Source organism: Sander vitreus, chromosome 5 (assembly GCF_031162955.1).
Source record: "Sander vitreus isolate 19-12246 chromosome 5, sanVit1, whole genome shotgun sequence".
In the NCBI taxonomy this organism is placed as follows: Eukaryota; Metazoa; Chordata; class Actinopteri; order Perciformes; family Percidae; genus Sander; species Sander vitreus.
This window is the reverse complement of record NC_135859.1, coordinates 35477966-35503594: the sequence shown is the minus strand read 5'-3', so window position 1 is coordinate 35503594 and position 25629 is coordinate 35477966. Positions and strand designations below refer to the sequence as shown.

The 25629-nt window shown below is 45.4% G+C and overlaps 2 protein-coding genes across 2 annotated transcripts in view; both read left to right on the top strand.

The window, feature by feature from the left end:
* The window catches only part of LOC144518758 (phosphatidylinositol transfer protein beta isoform-like), a 35447-nt gene extending 28842 nt beyond the window's left edge, over positions 1-6605 (top strand). Inside the window, exon 11 of the mRNA XM_078251663.1 lies at positions 3005-6605. Within this exon, the coding sequence (XP_078107789.1) occupies positions 3005-3052 (48 nt within the window). The 3' untranslated portion in view covers positions 3053-6605. The remainder of the gene's footprint in view (positions 1-3004) is intronic.
* A 10214-nt stretch (positions 6606-16819) lies between these two features.
* The window catches only part of mn1b (meningioma 1b), a 24561-nt gene continuing 15751 nt past the window's right edge, over positions 16820-25629 (top strand). Inside the window, exon 1 of the mRNA XM_078251653.1 lies at positions 16820-21447. Within this exon, the coding sequence (XP_078107779.1) occupies positions 17901-21447 (3547 nt within the window). The 5' untranslated portion in view covers positions 16820-17900. The remainder of the gene's footprint in view (positions 21448-25629) is intronic.

Sequence of the window (25629 nt, the reverse complement as noted above, 5' to 3'; positions counted from 1 at the left end):
AACGGTCTTCTTTTTCTTTTCTTTTTTTAAATCGCAGGCTTTCGTTTCTGTGAATCACATTCTCTGTAAAACCTTACCACTTGTTTGCTCTTGGAACTACTCTAAATATCAGTCTGGGAGCTTTTGGCCGTACAAGGAGAACAATGGAGGAATCCGAGCTGGACCGGCCAAAGTGGGCCAGACTCAAACATTCCTGGCTTACAACCAACATACTGCATTCTGTGTTTAGCCCTCCCCTCCCCTTTTCACATCTCGCCCAATTCAGCATGTGTTTCTCATTTTCCTTTGGAGTAAGTAAACAGGCGGGTGCCATCAAAAAGAGCTGTGGTGGGGAGACCGACGAGGTCTGAACCTCTGGGCTCAAGGGTTAGGGCCCATTCAGACCAGAACAAGCGATTCAGGGTTGTGCGGCGGTGGGAGTGTCACTTAAATGGCTTATTGGTTTTATGTTGTGTTCTTTAAAGCTATAGTGCGTAGTAATGACAACAACACTGTCGGCGCGTCCACATGATGCAAGCCTTCCGTGATCGCGCTGGGATTGCTCAGGTGCCGCCGGGAATTCCGCAAGGTGTCTTTCATTTCGGCCGGATGTCCGTCCCCTTCTTCTTTCTTTGTGTTCTAACCTCTGGTAGATTTGTGAGGACTGTGGTTAACTGCTCCTCAGATCTCTGCAGGGTAAATCCAGACAGCTAGCTAGACTATCTGTCCAATCTGAGTTTTCTGTTGCACGACTTAAACAACTTTTGAACGTACACATGTTCCACCAAAACAAGTTCCTTCCCGATGTTGCAGCCGCACCGTGGCTGTGTCCAGTGCTTAGCGCCGCCCAAGACGATTGTGATTGGTTTAAAGAAATGCCAATAAACCAGAGCACGTTTTTCTCCCATTCCAGAATGCTGTGTGGACTAGCCAGACCCTCCTCCGCAGCGCTGTGGAGGAAGGTCTGGCAATGCGAGACTAATGTGAATGCAGCCTTTGTTATTTGCGCTTCTGCGTTAAAGCTACGCCGAGGCACGGACCCTTCGCCGTAGCCTGACGTGCACCTCTCAAAAAATTTAACTACACGTTGATGGGATGCAGACCACAACAACTGTGATTGGTCCGCTCGGCCGTGGCTTGGTAGCGTTGCATTTCCTTCTACTCATTTCCTGGTTCTCCTTCTCCATAAACAACATGACATCAAGGAGAGGGTTAACTTCTCCTGCTCCAGATTTCCCACCGTGGTCAGAAAGCTCACTGGAGACACTTTGTTTCTCTCACTATCACTTTAGAGTCGCTACTCTCTCCGAAGCTCATTGCTGTCACTCTCTCATTCGCTCCACCATACATAAATCACGGTTGGGACTGTATGGGAGGACACAGTGCCTTCATACAGACACTGCCAATCAGCTTCTTGACAAGACTGCAACGGGTGAATAAGAAACTCCACGTTACGGAGACGATGTGCCAACAGTCTGCCTTTTTTTCTGTGTATACTGGTCTGGTGCCAGTTGGTGTAGAAGGGGGCGGCATGAGAGAAGGAAAGGGCACGAAAGGGGAGGAGGCTCCAAGATGGCTCCTTTTTTCCTCATTAACATACAAATGGAATTCTGCAGTTGAGAAGGAGAGTGTGTGCTGTGATTGAGAAAAACGGGACGGGGGGGGGGGGGGGAGGATGGGGGGAAAAGCATGGGTGAAGTCGGAGGGTGAATCCTCGTGCCATTTCATCAGATCTGTCTATTCCTCTGTTTAGAGCCCCTGTTGGTTTGAACTGTTCCATTTGAGGTGTTGGGCTATCAGATTCCACCATTAATTGACTTTCTGAAGCCACCGGCCTCAAGGTGGGAGAATTTGAAAGCAACGCTTTTATCTACCTAGAAGACAAACAAGGGGCCGGATCAGGACGGTCGTAGCAGATTTGTAAGGAAAGGCGAAAGATTTCAGTTTGCAAAAGGACAATAAGTCGTATTTGTCCATGGTTTAAGATACACTCGTACGATTTTGTCGACTAATGGATTAGTTGATTTAATCAACAGATCTGTAAAACCCAAAGTTTCTCCACAAAGAATCACGCAAAAGCACCACTTTAAATCTTGTGTTTACCAGAAATGTGTTCAGAAATACCTTGGAAACAACTCATTCAGCATGAAAAAAAAATGCATACAATTTGATCGACTAAAGCAGGGATCTTCAACGTCAAAAGCGGTACATCAAAATCAAATGATTATGATACGATGATGCCCGAACGGGTACCTGGGTTGCTTTATGTACTTGCCCAAAGTGGCGTTTAACTTGCCCCGGACCCTTATTGTTGAACCATTCATTTCTGCTATAGCGCCACCTAGTGGTGATAGTAGGTCAATTGTTGCGCCTGAGGTCCCTGCAGGGTTCTGGACCAGTCCTGAAAATGGCTCCCCCTCCCCCCACCATGTACGGTTAGGGCTGTAGCGTGAGTTTTACACAGAGAAGAAGAATAATCTAGGGGTTCCACAGCCTCGAGCTTGGACCCCTAAAAAAATAAATTAAAAAAATAAACGTCAAAAGCATCAAGCGCTAACACAATTCTTGATTGGCCAATCAGTCCCTCCAGAAAAACCGTGACGTAATTACGCGACGTGAACATCATCCAAAAGCTGCAAACCCCGCGACCACGCCACGATGAAACCACAGTTTTTGCAAGTTCCCGCAATTTCATCGCATAAAACTGCATAAATATCCCGCATATTCCATCGCATTTTTTAAGAAAACGTGCCGCATAATCAAGGAGTTTTGCCCCGCAACAATCACAAAAACACTTTCTGGAAGGACTGGCCAATGGCACATCCAAATCAAATGATTATGATACGATGACGCCCGAACGGGTACCTGGGTTGTTTTGATTTACTTGCCCAAAGTGGCGTTTAACCCTTATTGTTGAACCATTCATAAAGGGGTTCTACTGAAATGCAAGCAGCCACTAAACCTGCGTCCCGCATGTTTAGCTTCCCTGAGTCTGACGTGGTGTTTTCCTCCGTTTTCCTCACAGCTTCGCAGACGGGGGGAAGTACGAGGAACCAGCGCTGCAGACGAATGAAAAAGACAAAGGATTTTTTTTTTTTTTAAACTCCCACCATGACCGCAGCGGTGGAGACTGCTACGAGGGCTCCTTTGGTGCCACTTCTTTTTTTTTTTTTTTTACCAGAACTGATTCACGGGGGGGGAGGGGGGAACTCTGCTACCTGCAATCAATAGAGCAGATCCCTGACTCGCACCCAATCATAGAGTTTCAATACACCGAGGAATTGATTTCTAGAAACCAACCCGATCCCAGCTGATAAGACTCTTAAGGTTATTTTGATCTCCTGGGCAGAGCGACGCCAGCTATCGGCATCATGTTCTTCACAATGAGCAAGGCTTCTGGAGAGATACCAAGAGGAGCTCCTACACTAGAGTTTTCATTGGCTGATTCCACAGTGGCAGGCAGGTGTTGGACCAAACGTTTCCTCCTGTCATATTTAGATTTTCCTTTTTTTTTTTTTTCTTCCCGTTACATTCCTCTGAAGATGATGCCCTGTCTGACTTCTCTTTGTCTCCTCCTCGGTCTTTACCGTACACACTGTTGCTCTGTGGATTGCATTCCCCGGCATGAGTCTGTCTGTTTGTCATACTCATGTTGCTTCCTGCCACAGCCTCCATTAAGAGATTACTAACACCCTTGGCGCCTTGGCCCATTGTAATCCCCCCCCCCCCCCCCAATCCTCCACCCAAAGCACTGCATCTTTTTAACACTGACAATCATGCCCGTGCAGGTATTCACTCTCCGTCTCACACAGATTTTAATAGAAACCCCCCCCACACACACACACACACACACACACACACACACACACACACACATTCATATGACGCGTATACGTCGAGGATAAACGTGAATTCATTCTCGCACATACACACACTCACACAGGTGTGGATGCCTTTGTGGTGACTGAGCTCTTAAAAGCTCAAGCTGGGCAGATCTGTGCGAGCTTGTTCAGCTAAGAGATGTTACTTTGGAAGTGTTTACAGCTCCCACTGGTTTTCTTTTTTTGTTCACACACACACACACTCTCCCACTCCCTATTCTGAAGACATTGACACATAATCTACAACGCAGCATTCACCTCCCTAGCAGATGTCCCCAGAGGAAAGAAAAACTGCACTGAAAAACAGCCACAGATGGTGCTACACCCCTCCAGCCTCTGTCACAAGCTGAACTGCAGCGCAGCGCTCACCCAAGCTCACCCCAGAGGCCCGTCTCACTCCTCTGGTTCTCGGAGGTAAGCGGTTTCCAAAAGGCCTCTTCTCTTCATTCTAGGTGTGTTTACAGATTCATAACCACAAGTCGACACCAGCACCACACGCTGCTTGCCTTAATCTCCGGACCTATTATTATTATTATTATACCTATCGTACCTCTGCTGCCAGCTATTGCTCTAGCTACCTCCCTTGTTTCTGACTGGCAGTTTTCCTGACACCTAAACGTTAGCACAAGCTATCAGCCTGCTACTTGTTAGGACCAAATCATGGCAGACGGAGCTTTACGGGCCAAGTCGTCTGTGATTACCCCTTTTATTTTCTTCTTACATGTGACTACCTTTTGTTTCCTCAAGTGTCGATGTGTAAAACTCCATCATCAAGCAAACGTGTAAGTAGCACCGGTACACCGGTTTACATCTTCGCCTCAGATCTAGGGCTGCAACTAACCATTCATTAATCTGTCGATTATTTTCCCAATCGATTGGGATCGTTTGGCCTGTTAAAATGGTTAAAAAATGTCAGTCATTGTTTTCCCAAGCCCAAGATGACTCCCCAATATATCTTATCCAACAACTCGCACACAAGATAGTCAGTCAGTTTACTGTCCAATGGGATTTAAGAAACACAAAAATATTCACATACACATTACTTTCTGATGACTCAAAACAATTGATCTATTATCAAAATAGTCGGCGATTAATTTAAGTTGACAACTAATCAATCTTTGCAGCCTTACTCAGATCAGCCGTTTGGATGGATATGCCTTATTACTGAGTGCACTTTCTCCCCTTTAGGTTCAGAAACATGATCATCACAAGTGTTACATACATATTTTATAGTAGTAGTACAAGTGGTTCCCTCATTTGATCCTTGTTCTTTTTGTGATGCGTCAGTAGGGATGCTCCCAATCCAGATTTTTGGGGTTTGGCTGAATACCAACTCCCCTGGTTGAGATTCTGCTGAGTCCTCGTCCCGTCCTCAGTCCATGAACACAGTCAACACATTAATGAAGTAAACAGTGACTGTCCTTCCTTTGCCGTACCTGAAGTTGCTGCATTCTGGCTGCTGTCTGTAGATTCCTTCATCACAGCTCGTATTCTTCCAGATGTTTCATACCAGATGTTGTAACAGCGGTGATGTTGTGTATTGTTTAGGGTCCTCGCCACCACCAGACTAATCAGCATTGCAGATTGAACATGTAGCTGGACTTGAATGGCCTTCTTTTGACTGAAAGTACTGCCAAACAACCCTTTTTCTGCTCACCAGTTCCATTTCCACTTCCTCTCAGCCTGCTGCATTGAACGCTCCACCTACGTAAACACCTTCCTGTAATCAACGGCGCCGTCATCACGGCGACCAGCGTAGCGAGCGTAGGGTTCGGTTCGCTGGGAAAAAATTCAAAGCTTCGGCAGAAACCCAACCCCGTCAAAAAGCCCAGTATTCAGCCGCATCCTGGATTGGGTGCATCCCTATGCGTCAGTGTCTTAAATTGTACAACAGGAATGTGGGGTTTGGCTTGTTTTCCATATTGTTTCCTTTCAAGACAGCGATGTAATAAATGATCTGGGTTCGACGATTCCTGATGTTTTTATTGTGTGTAAACTGTACGAGGGAATGTGATCGCTTCCTCAGTGATGGGTTATTGGCTTGTCCAAAGTGTGTGAATGGATTTCTGATGTGTTTACATGAGTCCCAACAAGTGTAGGCTGGTAACATAGGAAAGGTGGGAAGCAATTGTCTGAGGCAACCTTTTTTTTTTTTTCTTCTTAACAAAATCTTCTCAGGTGAACAATACGACACGAGCATCTTCTTTTTTTTTCTATTTTTTTGTTGTTGCCCCAAACAATTGACTTCCTTTCACCAAACCAGATCCTTTTCTGTGGGGAAAATTCAAAGTCAACATGATGAGAAGCGGTAGCCTGTTTTAGTTTTTTGTCCAAGTGTATGAGACAGTTAGTCTCTTTTTGCATATGTCTCAAAGAGCAATCAGTCTTCAGTGTAATCAATGGTTCCAAGTCTATCTTAATGATTCCTGCTGTCTGTTTGAATAGAGAAGCAAACTAAATCAACGCTTAAACCAATCTGTCAAGACGACGATACGGGGGAGAGGAAGTAATCTCAAACTGCAAACTGTACAGTATTCTCCTAATTTATGATATCGACAGCTGTTTAACTTCTGAACTGCTCGCTTTTAAATGTTTCTGATCAGATTTTGAAATTCAGGGGACATGATAGTGAATGTATGATATTTTGTGCCTTTTCTTTCTGAGATTTCTTGTCGTGTGCCATTTAGGTCTTCACATTGTATCACATTGTATCGAAGTATCAAAATAAATTTTGTCTGGAAAACATTTTAGATTGTGCTTCTGTTGTCTGATTGTATACACGTGGTTGTTGGAGATTGAGACTGACCCCATGTTCCAGTAGAACTACATGAAGCAGGTCTCCTCTGGCTCCACCTACAGCCTGGAGAGAGATTTACAAAAATCCACCTCTCCCTGTTCAGATGCACCAATCAGGGCCAGGGGGGGGGGGTGTCTAACTGCGTGTGAATCACTGCTCATGCACACACATTCATTCTCCCTTGTGGGGGGAGGGGCTTAGGAGACCGTTTTGGGCTTTAGCAGAAAGAGGGGAGGGACTGAGAAGTTGTTGATGTTCACATTTTTTGGCTAAGTCCTGGATCTTCCCAATCCTACCTACAGCACCTTTTAACCTAATTGGATGTGGTAAAACTCATTTCCTTTTGCGTGATTCCGCTAAACCAATGGGCGACGAGATCTGACAGTGTGCCGTTTCGGCCCTTGTATAAAAACCTTTGTCAATAGCAAGCCCATAGATGTGCATACTAGCTTATAGACTAGGTTGGAATAAACCCTTAATTCACCCATTTACATGTGGAGATATGCTGGCTCTATACACGCTTAAAGTACTGTTAATTTAAATGGAGTCTGGTGTAGTTTGGTGATGGTGATTTCGGGGCTGTTTCATGTTAAACAAAAAGGATTTTACTCTTTAACTAAAAGGTCTATCTCTGTAGGGATCCTTTCATAATGTTGTCATACTTTTAGAATAATAATCTGAGTCTGTCAGCGGCAAAAACAGAACTTTTAGTGGATGAAATCCGACAACACTTGTCCTACAGGGTTACATTGCAGCCCGGTTCACGGCTGCCGATTACGTTCTTGCTCAATACTGGACCAACTTCAAATATGTTTGTTCACATGTAGCTAGAGCTTCATCTTGAATTACTTTGGAGTAGTTTAGACGAGGGCTGAGCCTTGACTAAATAGTTCTCTACTGTAAAATGCACATCAGAAAGGATAAACATCCCCTCAGAAACATTACTGTTGACTCCAGCTTGGACTAGACTGCCAGTGACCCGCAGGTCAGAAGAGTCGCACAATAACAGCGGAATCCGTGCTAAAGAGCAGGAAAGAGCCGCCAGTCTGCTGCCTGAGATATCCGCCTCTTTTATTGTTTGTGGAGGAATGGTCACATGTGCCTGCCGCTGCTGCAAGGAAACCAGTCATATCTGCCCTCCAGAACAAGCAAATAATGCTGTTTCTAAAAGCAGAAATGGGCAGGCTTCGCCCACGCACCTCCTGTTAGTCTGCAGTCGGCATGCATCCATCCATCCATGTGTCTCCCTCGCGGGGAAGATGAAGGGACATGTCACGAGCGAGCCCCTGTCGTTTAAATAGACGACGCAACAGATGAAGGAACGGATCTCAAAGGGAAGCTCAAGACTCGACAGGACGTCCAGGCCTGATGCCGAGGAAAAGTCTCAATCAGCAGACTGATCTCAATAAGTGGCGTATGTATGACACGCCAATTCGTATGCCATTTTGGCGTGTTATCAAGACGCATACTCGCTTTTTAGCGTGTTTATCAACGCCGTTTGGCCTCCATACTTACATTACCTTGCGATTGCGTGTCAATTTACGCCGTAGCGAGTAGTATGAAAGGGTGAAAATCTGCGTAGGGGGGGTGGATGGGTGAAACAACACAGGACTTTCACCCAGGAGAGCAGGGATCGTGTCCCGCGTGTCACGTTTCCTGAAACCCAACCGTCCCGTGTCTTCTTTTCCTAAACCCAACCCGTCCGCTGTATACGGCGTAGACACACACGGGGGTAGTTCAAAATGCGTACAGATAACACGCCACTTGGCTTTAGAAAGTTGCGTGTATGTTTACGCGAAGTCATGATGTCACGTTGCGATCGGTACCATAAAAAACTTTGCGATAGCCAGAACGAGCAGCTTATTGATTTCAACGCTTAAGTAGAAGCAACAATTTTCCTAAAAGCGTCCTAAGACTACGTTCACACCGCAAGTCTTAATGCTTAATTAGGATTGTTTTACTGTTCACATTACCCTTTAAAATATGGCCTATATCAGTGGGGCGCCCAGATAGCTCAGTTGGTAGAGCGGGCGCCCATATAAAGAGGTTTATTCCTCAACCCAGCAGCCCTGGGTTTGACTCTGACCTGCGGCCCCTTTGCTGCATGTTGTCCCCCCCCTCTCTTTCCCCTTTAATTTCTTCAGCTGTCCTGTCAATAAAGGCCTAAACAGACTAAAGATTCCAGTGTGAACTGTTTGCGGTTTTGAACTGACCCGCATGCGCAAAAGAACAATACCAATGACATCAGACGCAGCACGCTGTTGTACTGAAGTTAGGATCCATAGTTATGGAGGAAGGAAGCATTTTGGCTTTTATTTCAAAATGTTTGTGTAGTGGCAGCTGTAACCTTAATGAGCATATGCTAATGAGGTCTAACACCTCACTCTCCCTCCATTGACTTGCTCCATCACTCTTCTCCATTGTGTAGGCCTATATAGTCAGGTTTCTAATGTTACTGTCTGTGTCTAGGGCTGACTCCCGCCGGCGCATAATTGTGACAAATGTCGATATGTAGATTGACGTAAAAGTCCCCTTGGTTGTTCACACTGCTCAAAAGACTCAAGTAAAGTACAAGTACCTCAACATTTGGACTGAAGTACAGTACTTAAGGAAACTTAACTTACTAAAGGGTACTTAGTTACATTTCACCACTGGTGAATATTTTCTAGTTTCTTCTTCTCCTCTGTGACAGTAAACTGTGTGTCCGTGTGTGTGTGTGTGTGTGTGTGTGTGTGTGTGTGTGTGTGTGCGTGCGTGCGTGTGTGTGTGTGTGTGTGCGTGCGTGCGTGGGCGTGTGTGCATGTGTGTGTCCAGATTTGCTCAGGAGCTGCAGGGTTTTCTTGGAGAGGAAAGTTATTTCTGGCGGTTTGGCAGTGATGTCACGAGTGTTTCCTCATCCTCCGGGCTCGGGTCAAGTTAAGCTCCAGAGATTCTCCAGAGTTTTCCTGTTGTTTTGGGAGAGGTGGAAAAGGTGTGGAGCCAACTGGAGAGGAGGGTTAGGGTAGAGGGGAGGTGGGGGGGGCGAAGGGGTCTGTGTCGCATCCCTCCCCCTTTATACAATGCTTCATCTCTGGATGACAGATGCTGCTTAACCTGCCCTGACCCAGAGAGTTGTGATGGCTCAGCTGAGTGACAAGTCCATAGAGGACACACTAGGCTCCGCAAGGGTGTAGCTTTTGTTTCAACATTTAGGGGCGGGGGGGGGAGGGTTATGTGGGTCCCCATAATTTCCTGCGTTCTGGTGCAACTCGTGGTGCAAATGTCTTTATTTATGTAAAGGAAAGATCACACTTTACTTGAAGGTATCTACATAAGAGTGACATGAAACTGTCATGAACGTATCATAAACATAAACAAGTCATAAACGTTTATGACGTAACACTTCTGTCATTAAGTGTCATTCGGTTTTTGTCATGACAAGTTATTGTTAGGGTTAGGGGTCATATGTGTTTATGACAGTGTCATGTCACTCTTATGTAGATACCTTCAAGTAAAGTGTAACTAAAGGAAATAATTATTCTCCTGGATTGTTCAAAAATCACATCTTTGATACCAACTACAGGGAACAAAGTATAACTATTCCATCTATCCCAACCTCTGAACCATCTATTCAGAGGTTGGGTTTCGGAAAAAAAAAACAACGGGGAAAGGACACCTCACACGCTGGGACACGGCCGCGGGGGACGCGCGACAATAACGGGACGGTTGTAACGGGGAAACAAAACGCCACACGCGGGACGCAATCCCCGGTCTCCGGGGTGAAAGTCCTGTATTGTTTGACCCATCCACCACCCCGACCAACTTCCCTATGCGGATTTTCGGCTATTCATACTACTGCCTACCGTTTTCGTCCTGTGATCACCAAATATAGCTTCCCACTGAAATACATTACTTTACATTTTTGTGCTAGCCACCACGAAAAAAAACGTCCCCGTGAACACGAATCAATAGATTAAATAACGTGACCATTTCACGAACTGCCGTGAGACTGGGTTGGTCTGTCTGAGGAACACTGAGTTAAAGGTAGAGCAGGGCACCCACTTGTGCTATCTGCTGTCCTATTGAGTGACATATTGAGACAGATTGAGTCCTAAATCACTACAGAGAAGAGTGCTATTGTGACAGTGCTTGAAAGAGCCTGTACACTGTCCGTTGTCATGAAGTCGCCTCCGCAGGAGCTCTGAGCTGCATTTATCATCACCAGGGGGTGGGGGGGGCATGCCATCAGTTTGTCATACTTAGCTTGTCTGTCTCCATCCGAGAAGACTGCAGTCAGAGCAAGAACTGTATCGCACGGGTGGAGAGCTGCAAAGATGAATCGATTAGTTGTCAACTATTAAATGTATCGCCAACACCAATACAAAACATGCAACTTACCACATGAACAATCCCCCCCACCTTCCATCATCACCAGCCACTCAGACAAGAATCAAGAAAAGATGACACAGTAACTACAATATTCAAGACCATTCAACAAGGTAGTAACGAAATAGACAATAAACCAAAAGCTCAGCTACTTTCCCCATTTTCTAGTATAGACATCCAATCTGGCAAACCGTTTATATGACATCTTTTCAAAACGCCCCCACCCTAGTCATCTCACAAGCCCACTCCTGTATTGACTTCCCACCTTCATTCTTCAACACATTTTCACTCCATCGTGTAAAATACGGACGCTTGGTCAGGTGCCTTTGGTGTTGTTATTGACGCTAAAAGTCTCCTTTAGTGTCAGATCTAAACGCACTTTATCTTAACGCGCTGGGTCGGGACTATTGGCGTCACTTTTGACGTAGTTAGGTTAAGGAAAAGGTTGTGGGTGGGCTTACGTTTCCATGACACGCGGGACAAGAACAGGATGGTTGGGTTTAAGAAAAGAATGGGACAGTTTGGTTTAGGAAAAGAAGAACGGGACAGTTGGGTTTAAGAAAAGAAGAACGGGACAGTTGGGTTTAGTAAAGAAGAACGGGACAGTTGGGTTAGGAAAAGAAGAACGGGACGGTTGGGTTTAGGAAAAGAAGAACGGGACGGTTGGGTTTAGGAAAAGAAGCAGGACAGTTGGGTTTTAGTAAAAAGACAGGGACAGTTGGGTTTAAGAAAAGAAGAACGGGACAGTTGGGTTTAGGAAAAGAAGAAACGAGACGGTTGGGTTTAGGAAAAGAAGAGCGGGACAGTTGGGTTTAGGAAAAGAGCAGGACAGTTGGGTTTAGGAAAAAGAAGAGCGGGACAGTTGGGTTTAGTAAAAGAAGAACGGGGACAGTTGGGTTTAGGAAAAAAGAAAGAAACCGGGACAGTTGGGTTTAGTAAAAGAAGAGACGGGACAGTTGGGTTTGAAAGTAAAGAAAGAAGAGCAGGACAGTTGGGTTTAGTAAAGAAGAAGCAGGGACAGTTGGGTTTAGGAAAAGAAGAACGCAGGACAGTTGGGTTTAGGAAAAGAAGAATGAGACGGTTGGGTTTAGGAAGAAGAACGGGACAGTTGGGTTTAGGAAAAAGAAACGGGACAGTTTGGTTTAGGAAAAGAAGAACGGGACGGTTGGGTTTAGGAAAAGAAGAACGGGACAGTTGGGTTTAGTAAAAGAAGAACGGGACAGTTGGGTTTAGGAAAAGAAGAACGGGACGGTTGGGTTTAGGAAAAGGATTAGGGTTAGGGGGTTAGTTTTCGATAACCCCCATACGCTTAGCTACCAGCGGAGCTAACTGGTAGATTAAACTCTTAGCCACCAGAGGAGCTAACTGGTAGATGAAACTCTTAGCTACCAGAGGAGCTAACTGGTAGATGAAACTCTTAGCCACCAGCGGAGCTAACTGGTAGATTAAACTCTTAGCCACCAGAGGAGCTAACGGGTAGATTAAACTCTTAGCCACCAGAGGAGCTAACTGGTAGATTAAACTCTTAGCTACCAGTGGAGCTAACTGGTAGATTAAACTCTTAGCTACCAGAGGAGATAACTGGTTGATTAAACTCTTAGCTACCAGGGAGCTAACTGGTAGATTAAACTCTTAGCTACCAGAGGAGCTAACTGGTAGATTAAACTCTTAGCTACCAGAGGAGCTAACTGGTAGATTAAACTCTTAGCTACCAGAGGAGCTAACTGGTAGATTAAACTCTTAGCTACCAGAGGAGCTAACTGGTAGATGAAACTCTTAGCTACCAGAGGAGCTAACTGGTAGATGAAACTCTTAGCTACCAGCGGAGCTAACTGGTAGATTAAACTCTTAGCTACCAGAGGAGCTAACTGGTAGATTAAACTCTTAGCTACCAGAGGAGCTAACTGGTAGATTAAACTCTTAGCTACCAGAGGAGCTAACCGGTAGATTAAACTCTTAGCTACCAGAGGAGCTAACCGGTAGATTAAACTCTTAGCTACCAGTGGAGCTAACCGGTAGATTAAACTCTTAGCTACCAGAGGAGCTAACTAGTAGATTAAACTCTTAGCTACCAGAGGAGCTAACTGGTAGATTAAACTCTTAGCTACCAGAGGAGCTAACTGGTAGATTAAACTCTTAGCTACCAGAGGAGCTAACTGGTAGATTAAACTCTTAGCTACCAGAGGAGCTAACTGGTAGATTAATGTTAGCTACCAGAGGAGCTAACTGGTAGATTAAACTCTTAGCTACCAGAGGAGCTAACTGGTAGATTAAACTCTTAGCTACCAGAGGAGCTAACTGGTAGATTAATGTTAGCTACCAGAGGAGCTAACTGGTAGATTAAACTCTTAGCTACCAGAGGAGCTAACTGGTAGATTAAACTCTTAGCTACCAGAGGAGCTAACTGGTAGATTAAACTCTTAGCTACCAGAGGAGCTAACCGGTAGATTAAACTCTTAGCTACCAGTGGAGCTAACCGGTAGATTAAACTCTTAGCTACCAGAGGAGCTAACTGGTAGATTAAACTCTTAGCTACCAGAGGAGCTAACTGGTAGATTAAACTCTTGCCGTATCCGGTCGGCAAAACAGCAAAAACGTCCTTCTTGCAAAGGAACGATTGGAGCGTCGTCTTCTGTTCCTCTTTTAGATGAAAAAACCAAGTCTAACTCGTTCATTATAGCGGCCAAAGCTGTTTCAAACAACTGGTGTTCATCCGTAGCCATTTTGCAATGTTTACTAATGACTTGGGCGTTGCAGCGCTGTACGTCATCTGTTTAGCTCGCCTCTGGCCCGCCTATATCAGATACACAGATGTGATTGGTGAGCTGATGGCTGAGCAAATTCAAATTGTGCTCTCGTGAGAGCTCTGGATTTCCAGGGTAGTTTTACCAGACTTTTTCAAGGTAAAATAATTCCACGCTTTATAGCTGTATGGCTGCAACACAACAAGCGCCTGGAAGTACGGCGGCCGCTATGGAAACCAAAAGTTGCGCGTAATGTTGTCAGACACTTAGAATATTAATCTGAGTCTGTCAGCGGCAAAACGAGCACTTTAGTGAAGGTAAATACAAGCTGCACAATTACCCTATTAACTGACATCGTAGCTTGTTTCTCTGCTGCCGACTGCAGCGATCTCACTCAATACTGGACCAATGTCAAACATAGTTGTTCCCATCAGTCACGTAGACACACAAACATGGGAAAACAGGGTCCAGGTTTAAATTTTTTTTTTTGAAAAAGTAGATTTTTACCAACAGGACCAACAATATATTAGCATATTCAAGTTTCAATTTCATTTAATCTATATATTGCTTTAAAAGCAAACACGTTTTGCATCAAAATGCTTCACAAAGACAAAAAAAAGACACACAAGCATAGAACAGACACAGATTTAGTTGAAATATATTTTTCATATTAAGAGATTGATTTCGGGATTTTATAAATCAATATCAGATCACTTAAAGACCAACATAGACTGATTTCAAAGTAATCTATGATTTTAACTCAGCCCTACTGATTATATTTACTGTGAAATATCGTACACATACATTACATCCTTTCCCATTTCCCTCAGCTGTGGTTGTTCCCCAAGAAAACATGTTGACTTAAGTTAGTGATTATTTGTGTGTGTGTGTGTGTGTGTGTGTGTGTGTGTGTGTGTGTGTGTGTGTGTGTCTCTCTCTTCAGTGGGACTAGATACAGTTACAAAGTCATTAGTCAGGTTTTTTTCACAATAAAACACACTGCTTTTGAGCTGTGTGTGTGTTTTTTTTTAAATGTAACATTTTTCACAGTCATAAAGGATTAGTGATAAATGATATCCTTCTTTACACATTCTTTACCTTTTTTACACATATTAAGATGTTTTTTCCTGTGACCTTTGTGCCTCATATCATCTGAAACTATTTGCTGAGTGCCTCAGTGTGAGCGTGAGCGGCCGCTAGGTGGCACTGTGTCTGTTTGGTAAAAACCCCAAAGCTCCTGAGCTGTCTCACACCTTATTCTCTAAATGCCCCACTGTCCACACTGTGGGGGAAAAGGATAATATGGTGTTCTCATTTCACCAAAAAAAAACCTATCCATGGTGGTGAATGGAAGTGCATTGTGTTCAGTTTATTCCCACATGTTCCCTTTTATTTCAATTATTAACTGAGCTCTGTTAATCTCAGCAGCCAAAACTCCTACACACAAACCCTGGATTATGTGTAGGAGACATCTGAAATATTTGTAACAGCATACATGTTTCTCCTTTTTTTTTTTCTTTCTTTAAGTTATTTTAATTTTACACAGGAAAAAAATGAGTGAGAACAAGATCCAAGGTATCCCAAAAAAAAATGTCCCAACTGATTAGATTAATACACTAAAAGACAAAAAGAGAGAGAAAGACAAAGCTGAGCTACAAACAACATTATGTTGGGACCTTTGTCTAAAACTCACATGGATAAGCTATTTTTGCAATAATTTAATGTCTTATGTTGCAGCACTTCATTTTTCCTGTGTGTGTGTGTGTGTGTGTGTGTGTGTGTGTGTGTTCATTTTACACACATAAACTCTGGCATTGCAGGCCCGCAGCTAATTAAGCCCCTAAGTAAATTATCCTGATTTGGCCCTGCAAAAGAAATGTTCTATATATTACTCAGATAATACTATTGATTATCGGAAACCGAAGGCCAATATCATCCACATGATTTAGTTGCGATGGTCTTTTAAGGAGGATTTGTTTCCCCTCCGTTGGGGGGGGGGAACACACTTTACAATATCAGTCTAATTTACACTTTTATATCAAAGTCAATATCAGCTCAGATATGCAGGCATTAGTGGAATCTACCGATGCCAGGGTTGGACCCTTTTGTTTGGCACAAATGTGCTTTTTACAGACGAGAACACACGTAACATGCAGCGGGTCACAAAGGAAAAGTCCTCCAAAAAAAATCATTTTTCAGGAGTTTTCCCTGCTGACCTTGAAGACAACACAAGGGTTAAGAAACAGGACCGAGTGTAGAAATGGCATTTGCATTGCATGTTCTAGACCTTTATAAACGTCAAACGTGTTAACAGTGCACACTGTTTATTAGAATCACAATCTGAATTTTGCCACGTAAGTAACACTGACAAGGAAGTTGCCTTGGTGGATGGTGCATTAAACGGAAATAATCAATCAATACAAAAACAAATATGCACAATATGAGAGAGGAAAAAAATGATGAGTGGTTTAGTGCAGGCGGTGCAAAAATGTGCACGTAAACCCGAAGAACAACAATGTGTGCAGGGGCTCAAAACTAAATTTAGTTCGTGGGTGCACAAAACAAAAAGTGTGCTGAATTTCACTATAAGCTCCGTGTTATTCCAGTGGAGGGTGTGAGAGGTGCAGGAGTGTTTCCTCACTCAGAAACAGATCATATGGGATCCCTTTGGAAAAAAATAGAAACCAGTTACTTAAAAAACGTGTCTATTTTATTGCTTTTATTCAGATTTTCTCTTAGCTATTAGTCTTTTTTATACTTTTTATTTTAATTCAAATTGTATGCACACTGCTGAATATCTATCTATCTATCTATCTATCTATCTATCTATCTATCTATCTGTTCAAATGTGAAAATTGGATTTTAAATGTAAAAAAAATACTGTTTCACCGAAAACATTATATTTTTAAGTGAAAGCTATTTCTAAAAACTCTGCTTTCCACCCAATCTCATGGACCACCTTAAGAGCGTTTGTCCCGCCCCCGAAGCTTTCTCTGGTCCGTCCTGATTGGCTGAGAGCTCGGGGATGGAAGCGGCTGCAGAAATGCAAAACTTGTTGCTGGCTCCTCCGGACGCGTTGATCTCACACAGCGCCAAGAAGCGGCAGAGCGGAGTGTGTCTGTGAATCGATCCTAAGTGCACTCAGACCACACCAGGGCACGGCACGGCACGGCTCGGTGCACGGAGGGGGACGCACACTTTAGGAGCGAAACGCAGTGAAAGGACTTAAAGCAAAAAGCGCTTCCATGCGAGACTCATGACCGGCAGCGGGTGAAGGATGCTGTCAAGCCGCTCCGGGGTTGTGGAGTGCGGGTAGTGCGGGTAGTGCACGCCGCGCTGCTCCGGGTACAGGTCGCGTAAACGGACGCTCCGGTGCCCGCAGGGTTGGAGACCCCGTCTTTGTGGACTCACACTGGACTTTTGGCTACGTGCTGCCCAGCAGAGATTTTGAAGGACAGTATTTATTTAAAAGATATTTTTCTCCCCTCAAAGCTACAAAGATAGTTTGAACCAAACGGCTTTTCCCCCCTTGTTTCAAGTATGGGACCTTATACAAAAACAAAAAAGTCACTCTGGAACATTTGACATTGGACTGGAATAATGAATTAGTTGACAGAAATTGTTCTATTCCCTTTTTTGATCGCTCCAATTCTTCTGCGCTCTCCTATTTAGATTCTTTTTTTTTTTTGGCGACATGTTTTTGTGCCATGTTCGCCCCTGAAGAAATGCGCACAGAAAAACTTTGGAATATGGTAGGTCATCCGTGCAGAAAGTTAATTACCAGTGTTTTATATGTGTTCGCTTAGTCAAAGACAAAGACAAGAGCAGTCAAGTGCACGCTATAATACGGGAGCAGGGACACAGTTTACGTGCGTATTTGGACACAGTCTGTCCTCTCTCCTCCGCGTCCTTAGAGAAGTTTACCAAAAAAAAAAAAAAAACAATTGATTCGCAATGAGAACTTATTTGGTTATTTAAGTCGATAAAGCAGTTTGATTAGTAAGCTGATACAAACATTTGAATAGTTCTCATAGCCTATCTTCCTTTTTTTTCTTTTTTTTTTTTGGGGACAGACGGAAAAACAGACCGATGTCTGGCAAACTGGCCGTCATGTGGGATTGATTGCAGGGGAGTATGTTTGGGCTGGAGCAGTTTGGTTCTCAGATTAATAGAAGAAACCCTGGCCAGTCAGAGAGAAACATAAACCAACCGAGGCTGAACATGGGCTCTCATTATAAAGGCCCAGGTTTTCACGCTGGAGGCCCGCCGGGGGCCGTGGAGCCCGGCATGGGCCCTCTGAACGAGCCGCAAATGCTTGGGCTCAATATGAACATGAACGGAGAGCAGTACGGGGGCTTCCACCCGCGGGGCCACTCGGACATGCATGCAGGCAGCGGACTCCAGCAGCAGCAGCAGCAGCAGCAAGGACCCATGCATGGATTTTTTAACAACCAGCAACCTCATCAAGGACATCCTCACGGCCATCACCCGCACCAACCTCACCCTCATTTCAGTGGGAGTTTTGGAGGCCCAGAGCCGGGCTCATCATGCCTGCATGGTGGCAGGCTAATGGGCTACAACAACACTGGCATGGGACCACAGCAGGGCTTTGGAGAAGGATTTGATCCTCTCGCTGAGGGGCAGGCCGGGGATGGCTTTCCCCAGCAGCAGCAGCAGCAGCAGCAGCAGCAGCAGCAGCGGCCTGGGAACATGCCTGACTTTCAACATCACGGGCCTCCCAGTGGCAGCCACGCTGTCCCCGCTCCCTGTCTCCCCCTGGACCAGTCGCCCAACAGAGCAGCATCCTTCCACGGCCTCCCTTCCTCCTCCTCCTCCTCCTCGGAGTCTCACGGCTTGGAGCCTCGGCGCATGCCCAACCAGGGAGCTGTCGACGGATTAGAGTATAACTTCCCAAGCGAGCCTCCATCTGGACATTTTGATGTACATGTATTTTCCCCATCAGAATCAGAATCTCAGTTACCCCATTTTGGGCCAGGGAGGCCAGTTCCCGGTGGTAATTTCCCAGGGAACCCTGGCATGCCACGGACAACAGGTATGCCGGGCATCTCTAAGGGCCACCAGCCGCCTCCGCAGCCCCAGCAGCCTCAGCAGCATGGAGTGTTTTTTGAGCGTTTTGGAAACGGCCGGAAGGTGCCCGTGGGAATGGAGCCGGGGGTCAACGCAAGACATCCTCTCATGCAGCAGCAGCAGCAACAGGCTGGCTTAATAGCCAGGCAGAATTCATGCCCCCCTGGCCTCCCCCGACCCCCTCAGGCTGAGCCCGGCTCCACTAACCCCAACATTCTGGATGGAGGGGTCATGATGCCTGGCCAACACAACCAGTTTGAATATCCCATTCACAGACTGGAAAATAGGGGTCTGCACCCCTATGGGGACCCCATGTTTAATATGCAACAGCCCGCTCCTCCTCCCTCCCAGCAGCCCCCGAACCAGAGGCTGCAACACTTTGACTCCCCCTATATGAACATGGCGAAAAGGCCAAGGTTTGACTTTCCCAATGCACATGGCGGTGAAGGCTGGTGTGCTGGTGGTGGGATGGAAAACCACCTCTCTCCCTCTGCCTACCCCGGCCTGTCTGGAGAGTTCACCCCACCTGTGAATGAAGGTTTCCCCCCAGGTCCGCTGCAGCACCCGGGGCCTGAGCAGCAGTCTCTGCAGCAGCGGCAGAACGCAGCCATGATGATCAAACAGATGGCCTCTCGCAACCAGCAGCAGAGGATGAGGCAGCCCAGTCTGCAGCAGCTGGGTCACCACGGCGAAGTGCCTCCTGGCCCAATGACTCACGGAGGCCCGGTGGGGAGCATGCCCCAACCCAACTTTGACAGGGAGAATGTCGGCAGGATGAACATTGATGGACAAAATCCTCATGTAGCTCAGGAGAACTCCTGGTTCCAGGGGTCCCACCCACCGGGGGAGATGATGTCACGGCGTATGGGTGGAGCGGGGAATGAACCTGGACCTCACGACATGGGGCTGCAGCAGAACGGGGCTGGGATGATGTTTAGGCCAGGCATGGGAATGCAGGAGCCCATGAGAATACCAGGAGACGGACATGTACAGGCTCTCCATTCCCCAGGTATGCACTCACAATTCAACGTGGGCAACATCTCTCAAATGCAGTCTCCAGGAGCGGGGACGGGACATCCGAATGCACCGGCGGAGAGGCGGCCAGCTGACTTCCCCGCACCCCCAATGGGAGCACAGCCAACGTTCCCCTATGGAGGGGGTAACCGTCAGGGGCCGGGCCACAGCGCTCCCCAGGGGGTGAACACCTCACCAGGGAGCTACCCTCCTCAGTCTGAGTTCCCTCCAGGCCAGCGGTCGTCTGTTAGTAAGCTGGGAGCTCTGTCCCTTGGGAACTTCAGCAAAACCAGCACTAAAGACAGTGTTTTCGGCCAGAGCTGCCTGGCGGCTCTTTCCACGGCCTGCCAGAACATGATCGCTAGCCTAGGGGCCCCGAATCTTAACGTAACATTCAACAAGAAGAACCAAAATGAGGGCAAGCGAAAACTGAGTCAGACGGAGCAGGACATTAATAGCAGCACGTCGAATGGGACTGGCAGTGCTGGAGCTGAATATTTTCAGAGCAGCACTTCCCAGAACAGCCAGATGCCTGGCACTGGGAATAGCAACTCAAAGCCTCCAAGTCAAAGCCAGCCGGTGCAGGGGGAAGCCAGTGCCCTCTCCCCAAACTACAACATGGACGCTACCCCGTGCAGTGAGGGGAAGGCAACAACAGGGAGTGGGAGAGGGAGAGGGAGGAGAAAAAGAGACAGCGGACATGTGAGCCCTGGAATTTTTTTTTCCCCTGACAATGGTAACCCTGTTGTAAGTCCAGGCCAGCAGACCCCCTCTGCTGGCGTTGGGGAGAGGGGTGGGGGCACGCCCCACGAGAAACACCTCCAGTCACCCTCTTGGGGGAAAGGAGGCGACCTAATGTTGGGGGACCAGGCCGACCTGATGTCTTCTTTGGACAGTGGCATCCAAAGTGTCGCCAAATCTGATAGCAGCTCGCCGCGAGTGGACTTTCCTGACGATGTCAGCACCCACTACGGCAACGAGGACGAGGTTTCCTCCAGCTCAGACGCTGCAGGGGCCTCGGCCAACAAGCCTAATCGCAGCCCTATGATCACCGGCTCGCCCAAAATGCAAAGGAGCGAGCACGGGTTGATAAATGGACAGAAGCCCCTAGGCATGGGCATTACCAATCACACTACCTCGACGCCAGACAGCTACGGACTGAACGCTGGCGGGGGCGCAGGGGCCAGCGGGGTGAGCCACCCGGGCACTCCCGGGGTGGAGCAGGTACGCACACCATCCAGCACCTCTGGCCAGGATGAAATCCACCCTCTGGAGATCCTGCAGGCCCAGATCCAGCTACAGCGCCAGCAGTTCAGCATCTCCGAGGACCAGCCCCTGGCCATGAAAAATGGCAAAAAGAATGGTGACTGCCCGTCACAGAACGGAGACAATGAGCTGGCGAGCTGCAGCCCGGATGCTGGGAAGGGCTCAATGGGCACTATTGACCTTGACACCCTCATGGCAGAGCAGCACGCCACCTGGTACGTGCCCAGTGACAAGGCCATGATGGACGGGTCGGAGGATGACAAGGCCATGGGACCATGGGAAAAAAATAAGAGCCAAAACAACAGCAAAGAAGGTAAAAAATGAAACCTTCTTTAATTCCACTTTTCTGTCTCTCTTTCCCTCTGTGTCTCACACCAGCTGAACAATTTTCCTCATAAAATGAGTAATGTATTTTCTTCCCGTAAAATGCTTCTTACTGGGTCTGAAGTGCAGTGTAACAGCACATACATAATAGGTAGAAAATGCTTTGCGTAATGCTGATAATAGGACCTTTTGTCCATATTGTGCGGCCAGAAAGCAGCCGTCTCTGTTTAACTACAGGGTCTTTGAATTTTAGAGGCTCAGTCTATAGGAAGATAATCAATTTAATGGTAGCGCCATTCAAGTATTTACAAAGAAAAAGATTTATGCTGTATTTTTCCTTAAATTGGGTCATATTGAACGACGTAAAAATGAAATTCAGGCTGATGTGACTGAACAAAAGCGAACCTTATGTGTTTCCATACGTTTCTTCATTGTGGAGGCTCTTCAAAAGGAACAGCCGTGCAAAGTAAACATTTCCTGTGGTTCTTTATCTCGGTTTTCAGGGTGAACAACTACATTGAGAAGATTAATAGCTTTTTGAGGATATGCGTTGCGCAGCAGGGTTCCCCTCGCCTTGTTTGTTTTTGTTATTACCCTGGGATAATACCGGGGGATTGGTTTTAGATCGGCAGGACAGGATTTTAAGGATTAGATATCACGGTGAAATAAATCCAGCCATTCACTTTCATTTTTAATATTTTTTTTTTTTTAAGTTAATTTAGAAGAGACTATTTTTCAAATTGTGTTTGACTGTTGTTAACAATTTCTATTTTAAATGTATTATTGCCTCTTTTGTCACTTTGAAATGATTTATTATCATGTATTAATATTATTATTAATCACAAAGTGTTCAAATATTTTTGCCAGTAATTTTAGGAGTTTGTACGCAACCTTTCTTAAGAAAAATGGAAATGTTCTGGCCTAAAGGCACAGAGGCAGCTTCTGTCAGTGTGTAGCTGCTGTAGCTTTATGGTGACGACTAGTTCTACCCATTATTTTAGTTTTTTTCGGTTTTATATCTAGATCAAAATGCAGATAAATAATTTTACCATCACGTTGCTGCGGACCAGTTTGTTCTTCTAATTCTTCCCACTCTACTTATAATGATAATTCATTATTTCAAAAATGATTTCTATATTGCTGTTTTATTTATATTCGGATTATGTGTGTTTTTAAACTGAGTAGAGAACACATTGTGTGCATTATTATGCATTATAATTGCTGAATCAGGCAAGTTGTGTGAGGATATGTTGCTTTCATTTATTGAGTCATTTCTTTTTGGATGTTCTTTGTCTGTATTTGTACGTTAGTTATTTCTAAAGCTGTAGACAGAAATGGATGACGCTGGAAGGCCCTGTGTGTGTGTGTGTGTGTGTGTGTGTGTGTGGATATATAATAATGGATGGATGGGTAAAATAGAGGATATAGCTGTATGGTGCGTCTCGAGCGCCTCTTTGTTCTGATCAGTGCGGGTGCAGAGAGGGGCGGGGGTGCGCACCGCCGAGGCTGGAGTCCAGGCGCATTGTTTATATGAGACTGAGCACAGCGTGCCGGGTTAACACTGATCCCAGCACTTCCAAAGAGCACTGGAATTTCACGTTTCCTCTGATGCAGCAGGCTAATATCACCCCGATTTTTAAAAAATGATTATTATTATTCTTATTCTACAGAACAAAAACAAGCAGGCTACGTTTAAATGTGATCCAGAATCATCCAATCGGTTAGTTTGCCTCATGATTAGTCCTCTCAGCTAACGTAGAAGACATATTTGTGGCCTTTTTGTTCCCGTGGTTTGTCTCCCCCTTATCATCATATATATATATATAAAAAAATAAAAAATAGGTAACTGAGTTTTTATTCATTCGTATGGAATTCAAATCAAAAACTGAAAACTAAATGGACAAACTAAACCCCAACCAGAGCGTGTGGTGGCGCAAAGAAAAGAAAGGAGAAAGCCCACTGATGCCAGGAGATGATAAGTAACATCATCACTTTTGATATTGATTAATGAGTTTTCTTCTGAGCTGGAAACCCAACGCTGATAAGCGGCCAGCCACTGTCACCCTGTTGATCTCGCTGTTTTCATTTCTCTGGGGCCGATGGCTTACACTTAACTTCATCAAATCATTCAAACAAAATCAGTAGGTATTTAAAAGCAGAATAGTCTCATTTCTGTGTTCATTTCCTCTCCCCTCCTCTGTATCCTGTCTCCTTCTCTCTCCTACCCTCTCCTTTCTCTCTCTCTCTTTCTGTCTCCTTCTCTCTCATCTCCTTTCTCTCGGCTGTCCTCTCCCTCTCTCTCTCTCTCTCTCTCTCTCTCTCTCTGTCTCCTCTCCCCTACCGTCTCCTTTCTCTCTGCTGTTCTCTCTCTCTCTCTTTCTGTCTCCTTCTCTCCCCTACCCTCTCCTTTCTCTCTGCTGTTCTCTCTCTCTCTCTTTCTGTCTCCTTCTCTCCCCTACCCTCTCCTTTCTCTCTGCTGTCATCTCTCTCTCTCTCTCTCTTTCTGTCTCCTTCTCTCCCCTACCCTCTCCTTTCTCTCTGCTGTCCTCTCTCTCTCTCTCGTTCTGTCTCCTTCTCTCCCCTACCCTCTCCTTTCTCTCTGCTGTCATCTCTCTCTCTCTCTCTCTTTCTGTCTCCTTCTCTCCCCTACCCTCTCCTTTCTCTCTGCCGTCCTCTCCTTTCTCTCTGTCTGTCTCCTGTCACCTGTCTCCTTTCCTTCTCTCTTTTTCTGTCTCCTCCTCTCCCCTACCCTCTCCTTTCTCTCTCTCTTTCTGTCTCCTTCTCTCTCCCCCATCTCTCCTCCCCTCTCTCAGCCCTCCCTGCATGGACACGAGGCATGCACCTCTGGAGCGATCGATAGCTAGTTAGCACAAATCACGGCTCCTGACAGTTTCTCATTTGAGTGCTTCAGACAGCAAAGATGAAAAAAAAAAAGGGTGGAGGTGTATTTGGGAGGGGGTGGGGGGATTTTGAGATTGAATCTGATGCTTAGGCTACACAGAAGGGAGCAAAATAACATAATAATTGAAGATAAGTCATAGCCCGCAGTGTAGTTCCAAAGAGCCAGCATCCCACTGCAAAAAATATCCGTCCCTGTGTACCCGTCAGTCTTTCGGGGGAGATAATATCAGTGACACTCATTTCAAATATACATCATTAGTGCATTAGCACTAACTAAATGTAACTCGGGCAAGAAAAGCCTTAAAAGATCATTTTCATTAGCATGAAATGAATTTATGTAATTCCTGTGACTGTGTGAAATTATAGTTTTTAACACTTATAATTAGTTGAAGTAACATTTTATTCATCAGAACAATTGAAGAGGTTTATCGTCATATGCGCAGGAAAGACTTAGTTACACCATGCAGTGTCGAGTCTTCTTTACACAGCCAACATAAAAAAGGAGAATTATCCAATGAAGCTAAAACAAACGATGAAAAAGCCGTAATAAATAGTTTTAAAATGGGGCAATTGGGCGTTAAAAACACACACAAGATTTACATTGTAAATGACATAACCAGTGAAGATATTGTTTTGCAGTGGGGCTATTCTGAACGGTTATATAAGAATGAAATATGTATGAAATACACGCTGAGAATGTTTGGTAGATATGAAATATGATTTCCTACCTGTCCACTCGTGTCTTATTTAGCTCTCTCAGGAGCGTTGTTGTTGAATTATGTCGAGATTGGCAAAAAAGTGACAAATAATAATAAAATAAAATATAAAAGTTCCTGATGATACTTACAGACTGTTACTGACAAGTAACATTTTCAATGCAGGACCTTTACTTGTAACAGAGTATTCTTACAGTGTGGTATTAGTACTTTTACTGCAGTAGAGGCTCTGAATACTACTAGGATCTGCAGAACTTTGAGTTCTTCATGCGCCTAAATATGAGATATAATCTGTGTCTGCTGAGAGTTTAGGTTTTGTCCCGAGAACTCCTACATGTCTTTGTTGTTTTTCACGCGGCGCTGTGCAGGAAGTTCACCGTAACTGCTTGAGAGTTTCAACAGTCGAGTGGTGGTGGTGTGTGGACGTCGGGGATGCAGGCGAGTTGATTGCAGTGGAAGTTGGAAAAAGCTGCAAAGGTCAAATGTCGGGGGGGGTTTGAGATCTCCACTATTGAGCAGAATTGAAATTTTGAGCGTCGTACCCATAGAAATAA